The sequence below is a fragment of the Scyliorhinus torazame genome, chromosome 4 (assembly GCF_047496885.1).
Source record: "Scyliorhinus torazame isolate Kashiwa2021f chromosome 4, sScyTor2.1, whole genome shotgun sequence".
Taxonomy (NCBI): domain Eukaryota; kingdom Metazoa; phylum Chordata; class Chondrichthyes; order Carcharhiniformes; family Scyliorhinidae; genus Scyliorhinus; species Scyliorhinus torazame.
In genome coordinates, this window is record NC_092710.1 from 149,157,933 (window position 1) to 149,176,604 (window position 18,672).

The window sequence follows — 18,672 nt, forward strand, 5'->3', positions numbered from 1 at the left end:
AGCACTGCTGCCTCAGGGCGCCAAGGACCTGGGTTCGATCCCAACCTGGAGTTTGCACATTCTCCCTATGTTTGCGTGGGTCTCACCCCCCAGAACCCAAAGATGTGCAGGCTAGGTGGATTGGCCATGCTAAATTGCCCCTTAATTGGAGAAAAACATTTTTTTCAATAAAAAGCAATATCAAGAAAGCTGAACAGGTTGGGCCTGAGGTGATCTTAATTAAATATCTAAGATTATGAGGAAGCTTGATAAGGTGGGTGCTGGGAGGATATTTCCTCTTATGGGGGAGGCTAGAACTAGGGAAAAAGTTTTAGAATAAGAGGTCTCCCTTTCAAGACAGATGAAGAGAAATGTTTCCCTCTGGAGGTCATTCAGCATTGAATTTATTCAAGGATGAGTTAAGTAGATTTTTGATTGACAAGTGTGTCAAGGCGTATGGAGGGCAAACAGGAAAGTGGAGTTGAGGCCACAATTGGATCAGTCACGATCTTATTGAATGGCAGAGGAGGCTCAAAGGGACAACTGGCCATCTCCTGCTCCTATGTCCTAGATTAATTACCAGACGTCCTTCTTCAAAATAATAATTACTGGTGGGGCAGATATTGCTTCATTAGCTTTGCATTTGCAGAATGCATTTTTCAAATGTCAGAAATAGTCAAATTAAATATTTCGGTAATTTCTTCCTGACTTCTATTGGAAAGAAGCTGAGGCAGAGGACCCGGCATACTTCAGGAGATGATGGGACTTTAAAGCAACTAACCACCATCTTTAAACAAAACCTGCAAGCAGGCAACTAAACTGTCCCTCTGTAACTTGTAGGGAATTACTGAGTTCCAATTTGCTGAAATAGATGCTCTCCATTTTTCCTCTTGCATTAGGGCACCAAGACTGCCAAACTCAGTTCAATCCAGTGGCTTCACCCATCGAAAAATAAAAACTGCCGTATACAGAAGAAAGTGAAACTACCAGTGCAACTTGCCTAGCTAGTGTCTGATCTTCACATGCATTGCATAGACCATCGTGTACTGTTTCCTCTCATTTAGCTTGTTGCTGCATCAATATAAACAAAAGAGACACGCTCTTTTTAAAAAATCCTGCTTCTTCCTGATGTTTGGATATGTTTCATGCAGTTGAAGACTATAGAGAGCTAATTGAGTAACTGAACTCAGTAATACCGAGGATAAAATAATTCAATTTTATTACTGCATCAAGCCAAATGTTATTATACTATTTGCAAGTTATGCATATTATTCTAAATAAGACACAGAAAGCATTTAATGCAAAATATCAATATTTTTATCACTGCAAATTATTTCTGTCACTCTGGGTTTAGGAGATATTATCTACAATTTACGGGTTAACTGAGTTCTTTATACACATTAAGCACGTTGCAACACTACTTTAAGCATCAAATTACTTATTGCTACTTTATTTTCACTAAAAGTTAATACTTGCATGTGCTAGTATTGTTTCTGTTCAGGATTCTTAAATTTCTTGATATGCCCATAAATTGAACCAGATCATTTCCACATTAAGATGCTTTCTACATTTTAACAGTCACTTTGCAGAGGAAATAATTGAGGTCCAGATTCTAATCACAGCACTGTCAACACACACTATCAGTATGCAGTTTGCTCAAATAGGATTGAAGAAGAATCTTGAGAAATGTTTTAGAAGAACCAGTTAATAGCATCTTTAAAGAGTGGCACATGGGCTTTTTACATCTACTTTTGAACTTAAAATAGTTAAACCAGTCAGTACTTTGTATGTTTATTTGTGGCTATATTCAAGCTCTCAATACAACACAACGTCCAGTGGTTAGCACTGTTGCTTCACAGCGCCGGGGACCCGAGTTCGATTCCCATCTTGGGACACTGTCTAAGCGGAGTCTGTATGCTCTCCCCGTGTCTGTGTGGGTTTCCTCCGGGTGCTCCGGTTTCCTCCCACAAGTCCCGAAAGACGTGCTTGTTAGGTAAATTGAACATTCTGAATTCTCCCTCAGTGCACCCGAACAGGCGCCGGAGTGTGGCGACTAGGAGATTTTCACAGTAACTTCATTGCAGTGATAATGTAAGCCTACTTGTGACACTAATAAAGATTATTATTATTATTATTTTGAAATTGTTTACTATTTTATCCTGTTCAGTGCAAATAGATTTACTACAATTCCTATTGTTAGATATCTGCCTCCTGTGCATCTCATTGTTCAGGTGGTAAGATAGATCTACAATGTCATGGGTGGACAGATAAGCGATGCAATGCCATTGAACCATAACCATGCTTTACTGTTTAAAGCTGATCATTGATTTGAATGAAGTGGCTTGGCTAAATAGCCACCAGCTACTCATATGCTCAGAGTTTTGGGCTGGATGTGGCACTATTGTTGGCAGAGTTTTAGACGCCAGGTATGCTATTTCCCATTAATCAACTGTTGAATATCTGTGGCAATAAACTTAATTCAATGTGGATGCAATCACACATCAATGAACAGCTTCTGGACATAATTTACTCTCCTTGTCGTGCCCAACTTGCTGTATTGCCGCAGGATTTAGCACAGTGGTTAGCACAGTTGCTTCACAGCTCCAGGGTCCCAGGTTCGATTCCCGGCTTGGGTCACGGTCTGTGCGGAGTCTGCACGTTCTCCCCGTGTCTGCATGGGTTTCCTCCGGGTGCTCCGGTTTCCTTCCACAAGTCCCAAAAGACGTGCTGTTAGGTGAATTGGACATTCTGAATTCTCCTTCTGTGTACCCGAACAGACGCCGAAGTGTGGCGACTAGGGGATTTTCACAGTAACTTCATTGCAGCGTTAATGTAAGCCTACTTGTGACACCAATAAAGATTATTATTATTATTGTGGGATTCGTGACGCTCGAGACGTCTCGCAATATTCAACCGAACCTAACAAGACGTCGCAATCTGGATCTCGCCCGGAAACTAAAAGCCCCCCCAGTGAGGCCTCGACCGTCCCCGCTTAGTATTGATCAACACAAACTGGACCAGGTGTAAAGGCACCGAGGGGGTCTCACAGGCCACTAGAGACCCCTGGGTAGTTGGGGACAAGGCAGGGTGGTCCATCTGGCTCTCCCTCTTGCACCGGGGCACCTTAGCACTGCCACCCTGGCACTTCCAGGGTTCCTGGGTGACACTGCCTGGATGGAAAGGGCACTGCCAGGGTGGCACTACCTGAGAGGGCCATGCCCATGAAAGAAGGGGATGAGGAAGATATGAAGGGTGGGGTCCTGAAAGATGGTGGGCCCGAAAGGGGGGTGGGTAGGCCTGAAAAGGGGGTCCTCAGTGACCATATAGAGGGGTGTGCTCACTTTGGGAGGGGTGGGGGGGGGGTGGGGGTGGGGGGGGGGGGATGCATTGTCCGTGGGTGGCAGGTGTGGGTGAACCTCAAGCTAATAAGGTGTGGGTACCAGAGAAATAGGTCAGAAGGTGATAAAATTGAGGGTGAACTAGGGAGAACTAGGGAAAAGGGCCAATATGGCTCTGAGGAAGAGCAGACAGGGAGATGTTGCTGAAAACAGCGGGACTGGTGGCCTGAAGTGCATATATTTTAATGCAAGAAGTATAACATGTAACGCAGATGAACTTAGAGCTTGGATTAGTACTTGGAACTATGATGTTGTTGCCATTACAGAGACCTGGTTGAGGGAAGGACAGGATTGGCCGCTAAACGTTCCAGGATTTAGATGTTTCAGGCTGGATAGAGGGGGATGTAAAAGGGGTGGAGGAGTTGCACTACTGGTTAGGGAGAATATCACAGCTGTACTGCGGGAGGACACCTCAGAGGGCAGCAAGGCTATATGGGTAGAGATCAGGAATAAGAAGGGTGCACCACAGGCCACCCAACAGCCAGCGGAAGATAGAGGAGCAGATAGGTAGACAGATTTTGGAAAGGAGTAAAAACAACAGAGTTGTTGTGATGGGAGACTTTAACTTCCCCAATATTGACTGGGACTCACTTAGTGCTCGGGGCTTGGGCGGGGCAGAGTTTGTAAGGAGCATCCAGGAGAGCTTCTTAAAACAATATGTAGATAGTCCAACTAGGGAAGGGGCTATACTGGACCTGGTATTGGTGAATGAGCATGGCCAGGTGGTAGAAGTTTCAGTAGGGGAGCATTTCGGGAACAGTGACCACAATTCAGTAAGTTTAAAAGTGCTGGTGGACAAGGATAAGAGTGGTCCTAGGATTAATGTGCTAAATTGGGGGAAGGATAATTATAACAATATTAGGCGGGAACTGAAGAACCTAGATTGGGGGCGGATGTTTGAGGGTAAATCAACATCTGACATGTGGGAGGCTTTCAAATGTCAGTTGAAAGGAATTCAGGACCGGCATGTTCCTGTGCGGAAGAAGGATAAATATGGCAAATTTCGGGAACCTTGGATAACGACAGATATTGTCCAGCCTCTTCAAAAAGAAAAAGGAGGCATTTGTCAGGGCTAGAAGGCTGGAATATAAGGAAAGTAGGAAGGAACTTAAGCAAGGAGCCAGGAGGGCTAAAAGGGGTCATGAAAAGTCATTGGCAAATAGGGTTAAGGAAAATCCCAAGGCTTTTTACACGTACATAAAAAGCAAGAGGGTAGCAAGGGAAAGGGTTGGCCCACTGAAGGACTGGTGAGGGAATCTATGTGTGGAGCCAGAGGAAATGGGCGAGGTACTAAATGCATACTTTGCATCAGTATTCACCAAAGAGAAGGAATTGATGGATGGTAAGTCTGGAAAAGGGTGTGTAGATAGTCTGGGCCACAGTGAGATCCAAAAAGACGAGGTGTTGGGCGTCTTGAAAAATATTAAGGTGGATAAGTCCCCAGGGCCTGATGGGATCTACCCCAGAATACTGAAGGAGGCAAGAGAGGAAATTACTGAGGCCCTGACAGAAATCTTTGGATCATCACTGTCTTCAGGTGATGTCCCGGAGGACTGGAGAACAGCCAATGTTGTTCCTTTGTTTAAGAAGGGTAGCAAGGATATTCCAGGGAACTACAGGCCGGTGAGCCTTACGTCAGTGGTAGGGAAATTACTGGAGAGAATTCTTCGAGACAGGATCTACTCCCATTTGGAAGCAATGGACGTATTAGCAAGAAGCAGCACGGTTTTGTGAAGGGGAGGTCGTGTCTCACTAACTTGATAGAGTTTTTCGCGGAGATCACAAAGATGATTGATGCAGATAGGGCAGTGGATGTTGTCTACATGGACTTCATTAAGGCCTTTGACAACGTCCCTCATGGCAGACTGGTACAAAAGGTGAAGTCACACGGGATCAGGGGTGAGCTGGCAAGATGGATACAGAACTGGTTAGGTCATAGAGGGCAGAGAGTAGTAATGTTGGGGACAGGGCAGAGTGGTCCATCTGGCTCTCCCTCTTTTCTGATTGGAGGCTGTGATGAGTGGTGTTCCGCAGGGATCAGTGCTGGGACCTTTGCTGTTCATAATATATATAAATGATTTGGAGGAAAATGTAACTGGTCTGATTAGTAAGTTTGCAGACGACACAATGGTTGGTGGAATTGCGGATAGCGATGAGGAGGCGGAGAGATGGCAGGTGCAGTTTAATCCGGACAAATGTGAGGTAATGCATTTTGGAAGGTCTAATGCAGTTAGGGAATATATAGTGAATGGTAGAACCCTCAAGAGTATTGACAGTCAGAGAGATCTAGGTGTACAGGTCCACAGGTCACTGAATGGGGCAACACAGGTGGAGAAGGTAGTCAAGAAGGCTTAGGGCATGCTTGCCTTCATTGGCCGGGGCATTGAGTATAAAAATTGGCAAGTCATGTTGTAGCTGTATAGAACCTTAGTTAGGCCACACTTGGAGTATAGTGTTGAATTCTTGTCGCCACACTACCAGAAGGATGTGGAGGCTTTAGAGAGGGTGCAGAAGAGATTTACCAGGATGTTGCCTGGTATGGAGGGCATTAGCTATGAGGAGAGGTTGAATAAACTCGGTTTGTTCTCACTGGAACGACGGAGGTTGAGGGGCGACCTGATAGAGGTCTACAAAATTATGAGGGGCATAGACAGAGTGGATAGTCAGAGGCTTTTCCCCAGGGTAGAGGTGTCAATTACTAGGGGGCATAGGTTTAAGGTGCGAGGGGCAAGGTTTAGAGGAGATGTACGAGGGAAGTTTTTTACACAGAGGGTAGTGGGTGCCTGGAACTCGCTGCCGGAGGAGGTGGTGGAAGCAGGGACGATAGTGACTTTTAAGGGGCATCTTGACAAATACATGAATAGGATGGGAATAGAGGGATACGGACTCCGGAAGTGCAGAAGATTTTAGTTTAGACGGGCAGCATGGTCGGCGCAGGCTTGGAGGGCTGAAGGGCCTGTTCCTGTGCTGTACATTTCTTTGTTCTTTGTTCTTACAGAACGGGCACCCTTTCAAAATGGTGGCACCTTTAGTGATGGGTGTGAGCTAGCACTTAACAGACAGACAGGAGTCAGACTGTGGTATAGATTGAGGAACACCAGTGCTCAGCTCTCAACAGGTTATCATCACCCCCCCTGCTACAAATAGTGACCCGCTGACAGTACTGACACGGTCCCATCACCCTAGGGTGTTCACACAGATCCTGGGAGGGTGGTACAGGGTGGCGGGGGGTTGTAATGGGTGGGGGAGGGAGGGGAGGGAGGGGTGGATGATGGATTAAGCCACGTCCTTTTAGGTGGGTGAGGATGAGGGCCTCCCTGGCCCTCTGAGCTTGCTGGACCCTCGCCGCTGCCGCCTGTCCTCCATCCTCTGGCTTGTCCTCCAGCCCCTCCTCCTCAGTGGCAGCATGTTGCCCTGCTGCTGTGCCAAGCTGTGGAGGGTGCAGTAGACCACCACAAAGTGGGTGACCCTTTTTGGGGGGGTGGGAGAGAGAGAGGTACTGCAGTGCAAAACCAGAGCGGTCGAGGCATTGGAACCTCATTTTGAGGAGTCCGATGCACCGCTCAATCACAGGCCGGGTGGGCACATTGGTTTCGCTGTATTGGGGTGCTGCATTGGTCTCCGGCCACCATACTGGCGTCAATAGCAATGTCCTCAGTGGGTAGCCTTTATCCCCCAAGAGCCAACAGGCCATCCTGGAGTGGTCCTCAAAAAGACCGGGGATGTCCGATTGCTCCAGGATGTCGCTGTCGTGCACACTCCTGGGGAATCGTGCACACACATGTATGACCTTCATGGGGTGGTCGCACATGAGCTAGATGTTCAAGAAGTGGAACCCCTTCCTGGTGATGAAGGGCACTCCCAGTCGGCCCTGTGCGCGCAAGGTGACATGCATGCCATCTATTACCCCCGGACCTGGGGCATCCCGCCGATGGCAGAGAATCCTGCTGCCCGGACACCTTGTTGGGCATGGTCCAAGTCAAAGTTTATCTAGTTTGCTTCCAGGTCAAACAGGGCGTCCATGGCTTCACGGATGCACTTGTGGGCTGTAGCTTGTGAGATGCCGCACAAATCCCTGCTCAAGCCCTGGAGTGACCCTGAGGCGTAGAAGTTCAGACTGCGGTGACCTTGATGGCCACTGGGAACGGGCATCCTGCTCCACGTGCTGACAAGTCCGCAAGGACATGGCAGAGGTGCCGTGCTGTCCCCTTGTTGAGGCGGAGACTTCTGCAGGACATGCTATCTGTCATCTGTTCGAAAGACCAGCGATGCCTGAACTGCGTGGGCCGTCTCCAGCCTTCCCCTCTGGGCCCCGCCCTGGCCACATGGGCAGCCGGGTGCTCAGGGTGTGGGGCGGACCCTGCATATGGGCCCCCATCTCAAGCCTCTGTTGAGGCTGCTGCCTCATCCAGCGTCTGGCCACCTGGGTCCAGGATATCATCCATCTCATGTAATATCCAAAAGGAATTGGAGAGGGTGAGAGACTGACAACCAGCAGTATCTTTCACCTGGGACCCTCTGCTTCACCATTGCTCCAGTGGTTAGCACTGCTACCTCACAGCGTCCGGGACCCGGGTTCAATTCCGGCCTTGGGTGATGTCTGTGTGGAGTTCGCACTTTCTCTCCGTGTGTGCGTGGGTTTCCTCCGGGTGCTCTGCTTTCCTCCCACAGTCCAAAGATGTGCAGGTTAGGTGGACTTACTGAGATAGAGTGTGGAGTGAGACTAGGTAGGGTGCTCTTTCAGATGGGCTGAATGGCCTTCTTCTGCATTGTAGCGATTCTGTTCTGTGAATCTCAACGTACTTCACAACTTTTTTGAAGTGTAGTGACTGTTGTTATGTAGGAAAAATGCCTGTCAATTTTCACCCAGAAAACAATACAAACAGCAATGTGATAATGTGATAATCTGTTTTTATGGAACATTATTGAGAAATCAATATTGGTCAGGATATTGGGAATAACTCTCTTCCTCTTCTTCAAAGTGATGCCATGGGATCTTTTACATTCATCTGAGGTATCTCTGGACTTGGTTTAATATCTCTGCAGAAAGACAGCACCTCTAATAATGCAGTGCTTGTTCAGTACTGTATTGGAGTGCTAGCCTGTGCTCAAACCCTGAAGAGGATGAATCTAGAATTGTTTGATCCTGTTATTTCACTGAGCTATTAAAGGTCTTGTGACTGCAACCAGTTGCTACTGAAAATTATATGTTGGTTGCGATTTTCCTACCGCATTGCACCCAGCGCCGATCCTGTTGCGCCATGTGCAGGGCAGGAGTGGCCGACTCTCTCCGCCTGGTGTGACCTGGATCATGCCCTCGCTTATTTAAATGAGCGATCATTTCTGGGAGCTATATCGGAATGCCCCACCAGAGCAGTCCAGACATCGGAAGCGCATCGGGCACTCCGATCCACCATTCCATGACATTCCTGGTTGCTGCTAGAGCGTTATTATAATGGTTCTCTGCCTTGGTCTGCAGCCTCTGCACAGGTGCCATTAGCCCAATGGAGCACCTTGAAAGTGCTGGGAACCGACGCATGCGCCAGGATGTATGCATCATGCACACTGCCTGAGTATCAGGCACAGACGTGCATGATGTGCAGCTGGTGGTCATACTCCAACTGCACATTCCTGGAGTGGCAGCTCTTCCTATTGATGAAGGGCACCCTTTGTTGAACTGATGCTCAGAGAGTGCCATGCGTGCTAAAGATCACCCTCTGAACTTGGGATGCCAACGATGGCAGTAAATCCTGCTGCTCGGGCATCTTGTTGGGTCTGGTCCAGGTTGAAGGTGATGTAGTCCGATGCCTGGCGCAGAGGGCATCCACGAAAGCGCAGAGGCACCTGTGTACGGACGCTTGCGAGATCCCATACAGGTCCCTGCTCGAGCCCTGGAATGAACCAGAGGTATAAAGGTTCAGGGCGACCCTCACCATGACGGCAACCGGGAGCGGGTGTCCTCCTCCATGCCGGCGCAGTGCCAGGTGTGTCACCATCTGGCACAAGTGGCTCACGTTCTCCCTGAAGAGCCGAGTTGTTGGCAACATACGTGGTCCGGCAGCTCCTTGAAGGACAGGTGTCGACAGGACACGTGGCCTGAAGCAGACCTCCTCGATCTGTTGGATGGCCGGGATTTGAGCCTCACTGGCCGAACCTGCTCTTCTGGGGCAAGCATCTGTTGTGCAGGGTGCTCGCTGGTCTGGCAATGGCCAGACAACCGCAATGGTAGCAGCGGCCATGTAGATCGTGAGCATTGCTGGCTGCAGTCCGAAACCCATGCAAATCTGAGATGTTGAAGAAGCTTTCTTACCTCCTTGCTCCCCCTCAATGGCCCTGGTGCCCATACCCCACTTGTAAATACTTGCATCAATTCACACCCGCGTGATTCCAGGCTGAGAGGGCTGGTGCATCACGGAGGGGTGGAGATTCGGGTTTCCAGCCCATTAATGAGATTAAAATCCATGCCGGTCACTGTTTCACGTGGTCCTGCTGTGCCGGGTATGCAGCTTACTGCTGGCGCCAGCGGGGGACCAGAGCACCAGAACAGGTTTGGTGGCCAGCGCCGATCCTGTTTTTCGGCTGATGCTCCATTCTCTGCCAGATCTGGAAACCCACAACCAACGGTGGGCAGCGGTGAATCAACCCATCATGTCCATCTTGTTAATCACTCTGATGAAAACTGAGAGAAATAAACTGTTCAATATTTCTTCCATTTCGACTTCCGGTGGCGGCTATGAAGGAGTAAGTCGCACATTTGGTGGCTCCCGCTCTGGTCGGATTTCTGGACCTTTTCCTCCGATTTTGAATTGTAAAACTGAAGACAGTGGCAATTGTGTACTGAATTCCCACATCGATGCATGGAGAGAAGGACTAGAAGTGCTCGTAAAGGCAGAAACAGAAAGACAGAGAAGGCTTGGGGTGAAGATGCAGCGGGAGACAGCATGGCGAAGGACCGGACCTCTGGTTTGTCGACCCAGCGGTCAACGGAGCAGCTGATGCAAGTTATTCAGGAAGGCTTTGCTAAGCAGAAACGGGGCTGCTTGGACCCGATAAAAGAATCGATTGAGCGGCTGGAGCTTAGATTGGACGCCCAAGATCGGGCGATCCAGAAGGTGGAGAAGGCGCTGGCTGAGCTGGAGGAACATCAAACCGCGGTGGAGTTGGAGGTGGGGATGCTGAGAGACCAGCAGAAGAAGCTCCTGGAGAAGGTGGAGGACCTAGAGAATAGGTCCCGCCGGCAGAACTTGAGAATCGTTGGGCTCCCGGAGGGGTCCGAAGGAGCGGACGCTGGGGCATACATCGCAGACATGTTTGAGAAACTGCTGGGGGATGGGGCATTCTCCTGTCCCTTGGAGGTGGACTGGGCTCACAGAGCACTCGTGAGGAAGTCGCGAATGGGAGACCCCCCGAGGGCAATGGTGGTGAGATTCCACAGGTACTTGGATAAGGAGCGCATTCTACAGTGGGCCAAGCAGACACGGAGCTGTAAGTGGGACAACAGTATCCTGCGGGTCTACCAAGACCTGAGTGTGGAGGTGGCCAGGAGGAGAGCAGGATTCAACCAGATTAGGTTGATCCTTTTAAAGAAAAAGGTGAAGTTCGGACTGTTGTATCCGGCCCATCTCTGGGTCACGTATGAGGAATAGCACTTTTATTTTGAGTCGCCTGAGGACGCGCTGGACTTACATAGAACATAGAATATAGAACGATACAGCGCAGTACAGGCCCTTTGGCCCACGATGTTGCACCGACATGGGAAGTCAAAAAACAAAAGCCATCTAACCTACACTATGCCATTATCATACATATGCTTATCCAATAAACTTTTAAATGCCCTCAATGTTGGCGAGTTCACTACTGTTGCAGGTAGGGCATTCCACGGCCTCACCACTCTTTGCGTAAAGAACCTACCTCTGACCTCTGTCCTATATCTATTACCCCTCAGTCTAGCCATTTCCATCCACGGGAGAAGGCTCTCACTGTCCACCCTATCTAACCCTCTGATCATTTTGTATGCCTCTATTAAGTCTCCTCTTAACCTTCATCTCTCTAATGAAAACAACCTCAAGTCCATCAGCCTTTCCTCATAAGATTTTTCCTCCATACCAGGCAACATCCTGGTAAATCTCCTCTGCACCCGTTCCAAAGCTTCCACGTCCTTCCTATAATGAGGTGACCAGAACTGTACGCTATACTCCAAATGTGGCCGTACCAGAGTTTTGTACAGCTGCAACATGACCTCATGACTCCGGAACTCAATCCCTCTACCAATAAAAGCCAACACACCGTAGGCCTTCTTCACAACCCTATCAACCTGGGTGGCAACTTTCAGGGATCTATGTACATAGACACCGAGATCCCTCTGCTCATCCACACTTCCAAGAATTTTACCATTAGCCAAATATTCCGCATTCCTGTTATTCCTTCCAAAGTGAATCATCTCACACTTCTCTACATTAAACTCCATTTGCCACCTCTCAGCCCAGCTCTGCAGCTTATCTATGTCCCTCTGTAACCTGCAACATCCTTCCGCACTGTCGACAACACCACCGACTTTAGCATCGTCTGCAAATTTACTCACCCACCCTTCTGCGCCCTCCTCTAGGTCATTTATAAAAATGACAAACAGCAACGGCCCCAGAACAGATCCTTGTGGTACGCCACTTGTAACTGAACTCCATTCTGAACATTTCCCATCAACCACCACCCTCTGTCTTCTTTCAGCTAGCCAATTTCTGATCCACATCTCTAAATCACCCTCAATCCCCAGCCTCCGTATTTTCTGCAATAGCCTACCGTAGGGAACCTTATCAAACGCTTTACTGAAATCCATATACACCACATCAACTGCTCTACCCTCGTCTACCTGTTCAGTCACCTTCTCAAAGAACTCGATAAGGTTTGTGAATACCCTTCACAAAGCCATGCTGACTATCCCTAATCATATTATTCCTATCTAGATGATTATAAATCTTGTCTCTTATAATCCCCTCCAAGACTTTACCCACAACAGACGTGAGGCTCACCGGTCTATAGTTGCCGGGGTTGACTCTACTCCCCTTGTTGAACAAAGGGACCACATTTGCTATCCTCCCGTCCTCTGGCACTATTCCTGTAGCCAATGATGACATAGAAATCAAAGCCAAAGGCTCAGCAATCTCTTCCCTGGCTTCCCAGAGAATCCTAGGATAAATCCCATCAGGCCCCGGGGACTTATCTATTTTCCGTCTGTCCAGAATTGCCAACACCTCTTCCCTACGTACCTCAATGCCATCTATTCTAATAGCCTGGGTCTCAGCATTCTCCTCCACAACATTCTCTTTTTCCTGAGTGAATGCTGACGAAAAATATTCATTTAGTATCTCGCCTATCTCTTCAGACTCCACACACAACTTCCCATCCCTGTCCTTGACTGGCCCTACTCTTACCCTAGTCATTCTTTTATTCCTGACATACCTATAAAAAGCTTTTGGGTTTTCCTTGATCCTACCTGCCAAATACTTCTCATGTCCCCTCCTTGCTCGTCTTAGCTCTCTCTTTAGATCCTTCCTCGCTACCTTGTAACTATCAAGCGCCCCAACTGAAACTTCACACCTCATCTTCACATAGGCCTCCTCCTTCCACTTAACAAGAAATTCCACTTCTTTGGTAAACCACGGTTCCCTCGCTCGACGCCTTCCTCCCTGCCTGACCGGTACGTACTTATCAAGAACACGCAGTAGCTGTTCCTTGAACAAGCTCCACATATCCAGTGTGCCCAACACTTGCAGCCTACTTCTCCAACCTACCCCTCCCAAGTCATGTCTAATGGCATCATAATTGCCCTTCCCCCAGCTATAACTCTAGCTCTGCGGGGTATACTTATCCCTTTCCATCACTAACGTAAACGTCACCGAATTGTGGTCACTGTCCCCAAAGTGCTCACCTACTTCCAAATCTAACACCTGGCCTGGTTCATTACCCAAAACCAAATCCAATGTGGCCTCGCCTCTTGTTGGCCTGTCAACATATTGTGTCAGGAAACCCTCCTGCACACATTGTACAAAAAATGACCCATCTAATGTACTCGAACTATGTCTTTTCCAGTCAATATTTGGAAAGTTAAAGTCTCCCATAATAACTACCCTGTTACTTTCGCTCTTATCCAGAATCATCTTCGCCATCCTTTCCTCTACATCCCTAGAACTATTAGGAGGCCTATAGAAAACTCCCAACAGGGTGACCTCTCCTTTCCTGTTTCTAACCTCAGCCCATACTACCTCGGAAGAAGAGTCCCCATCTAGCATCCTCTCCGCCACCGTAATATTGTTCTTGACTAGCAGCGCCACACCTCCCCCTCTTTTGCCTCCTTCTCTGAGCTTACTAAAACACCTAAACCCCGGAACCTGCAACAACCATTCCTGTCCCTGCTCTATTCATGTCTCCGAAATGGCCACAACATCGAAGTCCCAGGTACCAACCCATGCTGCCAGTTCCCCTACCTTATTTCGTATACTCCTGGCATTGAAGTAGACACACTTCAAACCACCTACCTGAACACTGGCCCCCTCCTGCGACGTCAAATCTGTGCTCCTGACCTCTATACTCTCATTCTCCCTTACCCTAAAACTACAATCCAGGTTCCCATGCCCCTGCTGCATTAGTTTAAACCCCCCCAAAGATCACTAACAAATCTCCCCCCCAGGATATTTGTGCCCCTCAGGTTCAGATGTAGACCATCCTGTCTGTAGAGGTCCCACCTCCCCCAGAAAGAGCCCCAGTTATCCAGAAATCTGTATCCCTCCTGCCTGCACCACCCCTGTAGCCACCTGTTTAATTGCTCTCTCTCCCTATTCCTCATCTCATTATCACGTGGCACGGGCAACAACCCAGAGATAACAACTCTGTTTGTTCTCGTTCTGAGCTTCCATCCTAGCTCCCTGAAAGCCTGCCTGACATCCTTGTCCCCTTTCCTATCTATGTCGTTAGTGCCAATGTGGACCACGACTTGGGGCTGCTCCCCCTCCCCCTTAAGGACCCGGAAAACACGATCCGAGACATCACGTACCCTTGCACCTGGGAGGCAACATACCAAACGTGAGTCTCTCTCGCTCCCACAAAATCTCCTATCTGTGCCCCTGACTATCGAGTCCCCAATTACTAATGCTCTGCTCCTCTCCCCCCTTCCCTTCTGAGCAACAGGGACAGACTCCGTGCCAGCGGCCCGTATCCCATGGCTTATCCCTGGTAAGTCCCCCCCCCCACTTCGTGAAAAGGAAAGGACTGGTGGTGGACTGAGAACTTTTGAACGTTGCTGCAAAGTTCATGGGTTTTTTTTCTTTCTTTTTGTTTCTCTGTTCTTTAAAAAGTTTAGTGTTTTTCGTTTTGGGGAAGCTGTTTGTGATGCCTTCTGTATTGATTTGGGACCAGTGGCAGAGCTGAGTGAGTTAAGGTTTTCATTTGCACTGTTGGGGAATGGAAGTGTACTTGTTTAGATTTTGGTGTTTTTCTGTGGGGCAATGTGTGGGGATTGTTTGATGTTGGAGTATGTTTGTATGAGCAGGGAGGAGGGTGGGGAGGGAACAATAGGTGGGAGACTATCCGGCGCCAGGGATGGGGCCACCAAGCTAGCTGGGCGGGCTAGCGCACGGAAGCGCAGTGGGGTGTGTTCATATGTTCAATTTATCAAAGTGGTTGGGTTACAGAGTGATGTTACTAGGGGGTGGAGGGGGGAAAATGTTCTGCTGACGAGGGAGGGACTTGGGCCAAGGGACAGAGATGAGGTTGGGGGCGGTGGCCCCTATGGGGCCAGAGGGGATGAGGCACTTCTTGGGGGGGCTGAATTTCCCAAAGGTGGACGGGGAGCTGGTAGAAGGGCTCGGGGCCCCAATCGGGTTGGAAGAGATAGCGGAGGGTCTGAATGCCATGCAGGCGGGTAAAGCCCCGGGGCTGGACGGGTACCCAGTAGAGTTTTATAAAAGGTTCTCTGGGATATTGGGGCCGGTGTTGATGAGGATGTTCAATGAGGCAAGGGAAAGAGGGGTGCTACCCCCGATGATGTCACAGGCCACAATTTCACTGATTCTGAAGCGGGACAAGAACCCGGAGCTGTGTGGGTCCTACAGGCCAATATCCCTGTTGAATGTGGACGCCAACTGCTGGCCAAAATTTTGTCCTCCAGGATTGAGGATTGTGTTCCAGATGTTATTGGGGAGGACCAGACGGGGTTTGTTAAGGGTAGGCAGTTGGTGGCCAATGTAATAAGGTTGTTAAATGTGATCAGGATGCCCCTGGAAGGTAGGGAGGTGGAGGTAGTGATTGCAATGGATGCAGAAAAGGCTTTTGATCGGGTAGAATGTGATTATCTGTGGGAGGTACTGGGGCGGTTTGGATTTGGGCGGGGTTTTATTGACTGGGTCAGGTTGCTGTATCAGGCTCCTGTGACAAATGTACGGATGAATTGGACAACATCGGACTACTTTAGACTGAACCGGGATGCCCCCTATCCCCACTGTTGTTCACGCTAGCTATAGAGCCGTTGACAATTGCTCTGAGAGCCTCAAGGGGCTGGTCCGGGGGGGCGGGGGGGGGGGGGGGGGTGGAGCACAGAGTCTTGCTCTATGTAGACGATCTGCTTCTGTATGTATCGGACCCATTAGAGGAGATGGAAGAAATCATGAGGATTCTGGGGGAATTTGGCCGGTTTTCGGGGTATGAGCTAAATATGACTTGCGGTCCACGCGAGGGAACAGGAGAGGCGATTGGGGAGCTGCCGTTTAGATTAGCAGGGGGAAACTTTTGGTACCTAGGCATTCAAGTGGCGCGGGAATGGGAACGGCTGCATAAATTAAATCTGTCCCGGCTAGTCGACTAAATGAAGGATGATTTTCGGAGATGGGATGCGCTCCCGTTTTCATTAGCTGGGAGGGTGCAGACGGTCCTCCCGAGATTCCTGTTCGTGTTTCAATGTCTCCCCAGCTTTATTCCGCGGTCCTTTTTTAAACAGGTCAACAAAGTGATCTCTCACGGACGGCAGGGTCGCAACAATGGACAAACTGACAGAGAAATTCCAGCTAGCCAGGGGGAATGAGCTAAGGTACCTGCAACTCAAAAACTTCCTACAAAAGGAGACAAGGACGTATCCACAACCGCCACGACAGACATTACTGGAAGAGTTACTGGACGCAAGAATCCTAGATAAGGGGAACTGTAGCGACATGTATGGCCGTCTGGTAGAAAAGGCCGACACCGTACTGGACGCAACAAGAAAGAAATGGGAGGAAGACCTGGGGATTGAAATAGGGTGGGGTGGGGACTCTGGAGCGAAGTACTGCAAAGGGTCAAGTCCACCTCCATGTGTGCAAGGCTCAGCCTGACACAACTAAAAGTGGTGCATAGAGCCCACTTAACAAGAACCCGTATGAGTAGGTTCTTCCCGGAGGTGAAGGATAGATGTGAACGGTACCAAGGAGGCCCGGCCAACCACGCCCACATGTTCTGGTCTTGACCCAGACTTGCGGGGTACTGGACATTCGAGGCAACATCCAAAGTGGTGAGTGTCGTGTTGGATGTTCTGATGTACAAACGATCCAACACGGATGTAGATGGTGTAACTCAATTTTATGAACTACTCAACTGTAACAGCACACGGCTAACTTGGGTACGTGCATTACCAGCTAATCTGTGGACCCTGTCCTATCACTATCTGGGTGAGGCACTCAGCACATAGTGAATGTCTGAGTGGCAGGCTCTGAGCTCTGTGCTCTGAGCTGGCTGCTGCTGGAACGAGCGGGAACTGTAGTGTCCCCTGTTTTTATAGTGCGTGTGCTCTCACTGGTGATTGGCTGTGATGTTGTGTGTGTGTTGGTTGGTCCTACTGCATGTCAATCAGTGTGTGTGTGATTGCACAATGATATGCTGATCTAAATATCATGACATCCCCCCTTTTCGCAAAGAATATGTGCCTACATGATAATAAATAAAGAAGTGTAGTGAGTGCATCTAATCATGTGTGTGCAATATTTACAACAATATGTACATGTGGCTATACTATATACACAGGAAGGTGCCAGGTGCAGAAACTAACTATGTTACACCAAGAACAAAACCAATGTCATTAACAAACAATAACAAAATCTTAAACAGTATGGCAAAAAGTCTGAAACAGTAAGTCAGAACAAGTCAGTGAGTCCAATATGAAAAGGTTCATAAATTAAGTCTCTCAGGTGGGCGACGAATTCGGGTTGACCGTCAGGGTGGCACACCACTCGTCGTCCGGATCAATGCTGTGCACTGACAGCGGCTGGTGCGCTCGACTCGGGGACAGCTTGTTCTTGTTAATGACAGCAACGCGGAAGGGCTCCCTGTCCTCAATGTCACTGTTCTGTGTGATGTCGGGATCGGACTCGGTGAACGTGGGTTGAATTGCCCGAATGTTTCTGCGAGGCTGGTTAAACGGGTACGAGTTGGCAGGCTGAGCTGCTCGACAGCAGACAGCATTGTCGTGCTTTGGCAGGACATTGCCGCTTTAAATGGGCGGAGCCATAGTTGCCGCATGTCGTGCCGTCAGTACGTTCGTTGTGCCACCGCGCATGCGCGGTGCGGTCTTGCGTCGTGCGCGCCTGCGCATCGCGTTCCTCTGCCTCAGCATCCCCTCTTTTGGCGCGTACAAGCGCGGGAGGCCTCGGAAAGCGCGCGAAATGGTCGGCCTCCTCCAGGCCGCGGTCCGAGAGGTACTCGATCGTCAGGACCCGCTCCGCCTCGTGGGGCCCGTGCCGCGCCGTTTCGGCCGCCTGGATGTGCGAGTACTGGCTTGTGGCATTCTCATGCAGGACGCAGGTCTCGACGGCAGTCGCCAGGGTGAGTTGCTTGACCCGAAGGAGCTGCTGGCGCAGGGTGTCCGACATGACTCCGAAAACTATCTGGTCGCGTATCATGGAGTCAGAGGTGGTCCCATAGCCGCAGGACTGCGCGAGGATGCGGAGGTGTGTTAAATAAGAGTGGAAAGGTTCATCCTTACCCTGCAGCACTGCTGGAGCAGGAACCTTTCAAAGCTTTTGTTTACTTCAACGCTGAAGTGTTCGTCGAACTTCAGGAGCACCGTCTTGTATTTGGTTTTGTCCTCGCCGTCCGTAAATGTAAGGGAGTTAATGATGTGGATGGCGTGTTGCCCCGCCGTGGAGAGAAGAAGGGCAATCTTCCTGGTGTCCGATGCATTCTCCCTGTCTGTGGCCTCGAGGAAGAGTTGGAAGCGCTGCTTGAACAGTTTCCAATTGACCCCGAGATTGCCAGTGATTCGGAGCAGCGGCGGCGGGTT

At 49.4% G+C, this 18,672-nt stretch overlaps 1 protein-coding gene across 4 annotated transcripts in view; it reads left to right on the top strand.

Moving 5' to 3' along the window:
* The window catches only part of LOC140410525 (uncharacterized), a 66,158-nt gene that overhangs the window by 46,042 nt on the left and 1,444 nt on the right, over positions 1-18,672 (top strand). Inside the window, exon 12 of one of the 4 annotated variants that reach the window (XM_072498739.1) lies at positions 879-2,113. The exons of the other annotated variants lie outside the window; for them this stretch is intronic. Coding sequence (XP_072354840.1) covers positions 879-960 — 82 coding nt within the window. The 3' untranslated portion in view covers positions 961-2,113. Of the gene's footprint in view, positions 1-878; positions 2,114-18,672 lie in introns of those variants that run through there. 4 annotated transcript variants of the gene reach the window in all.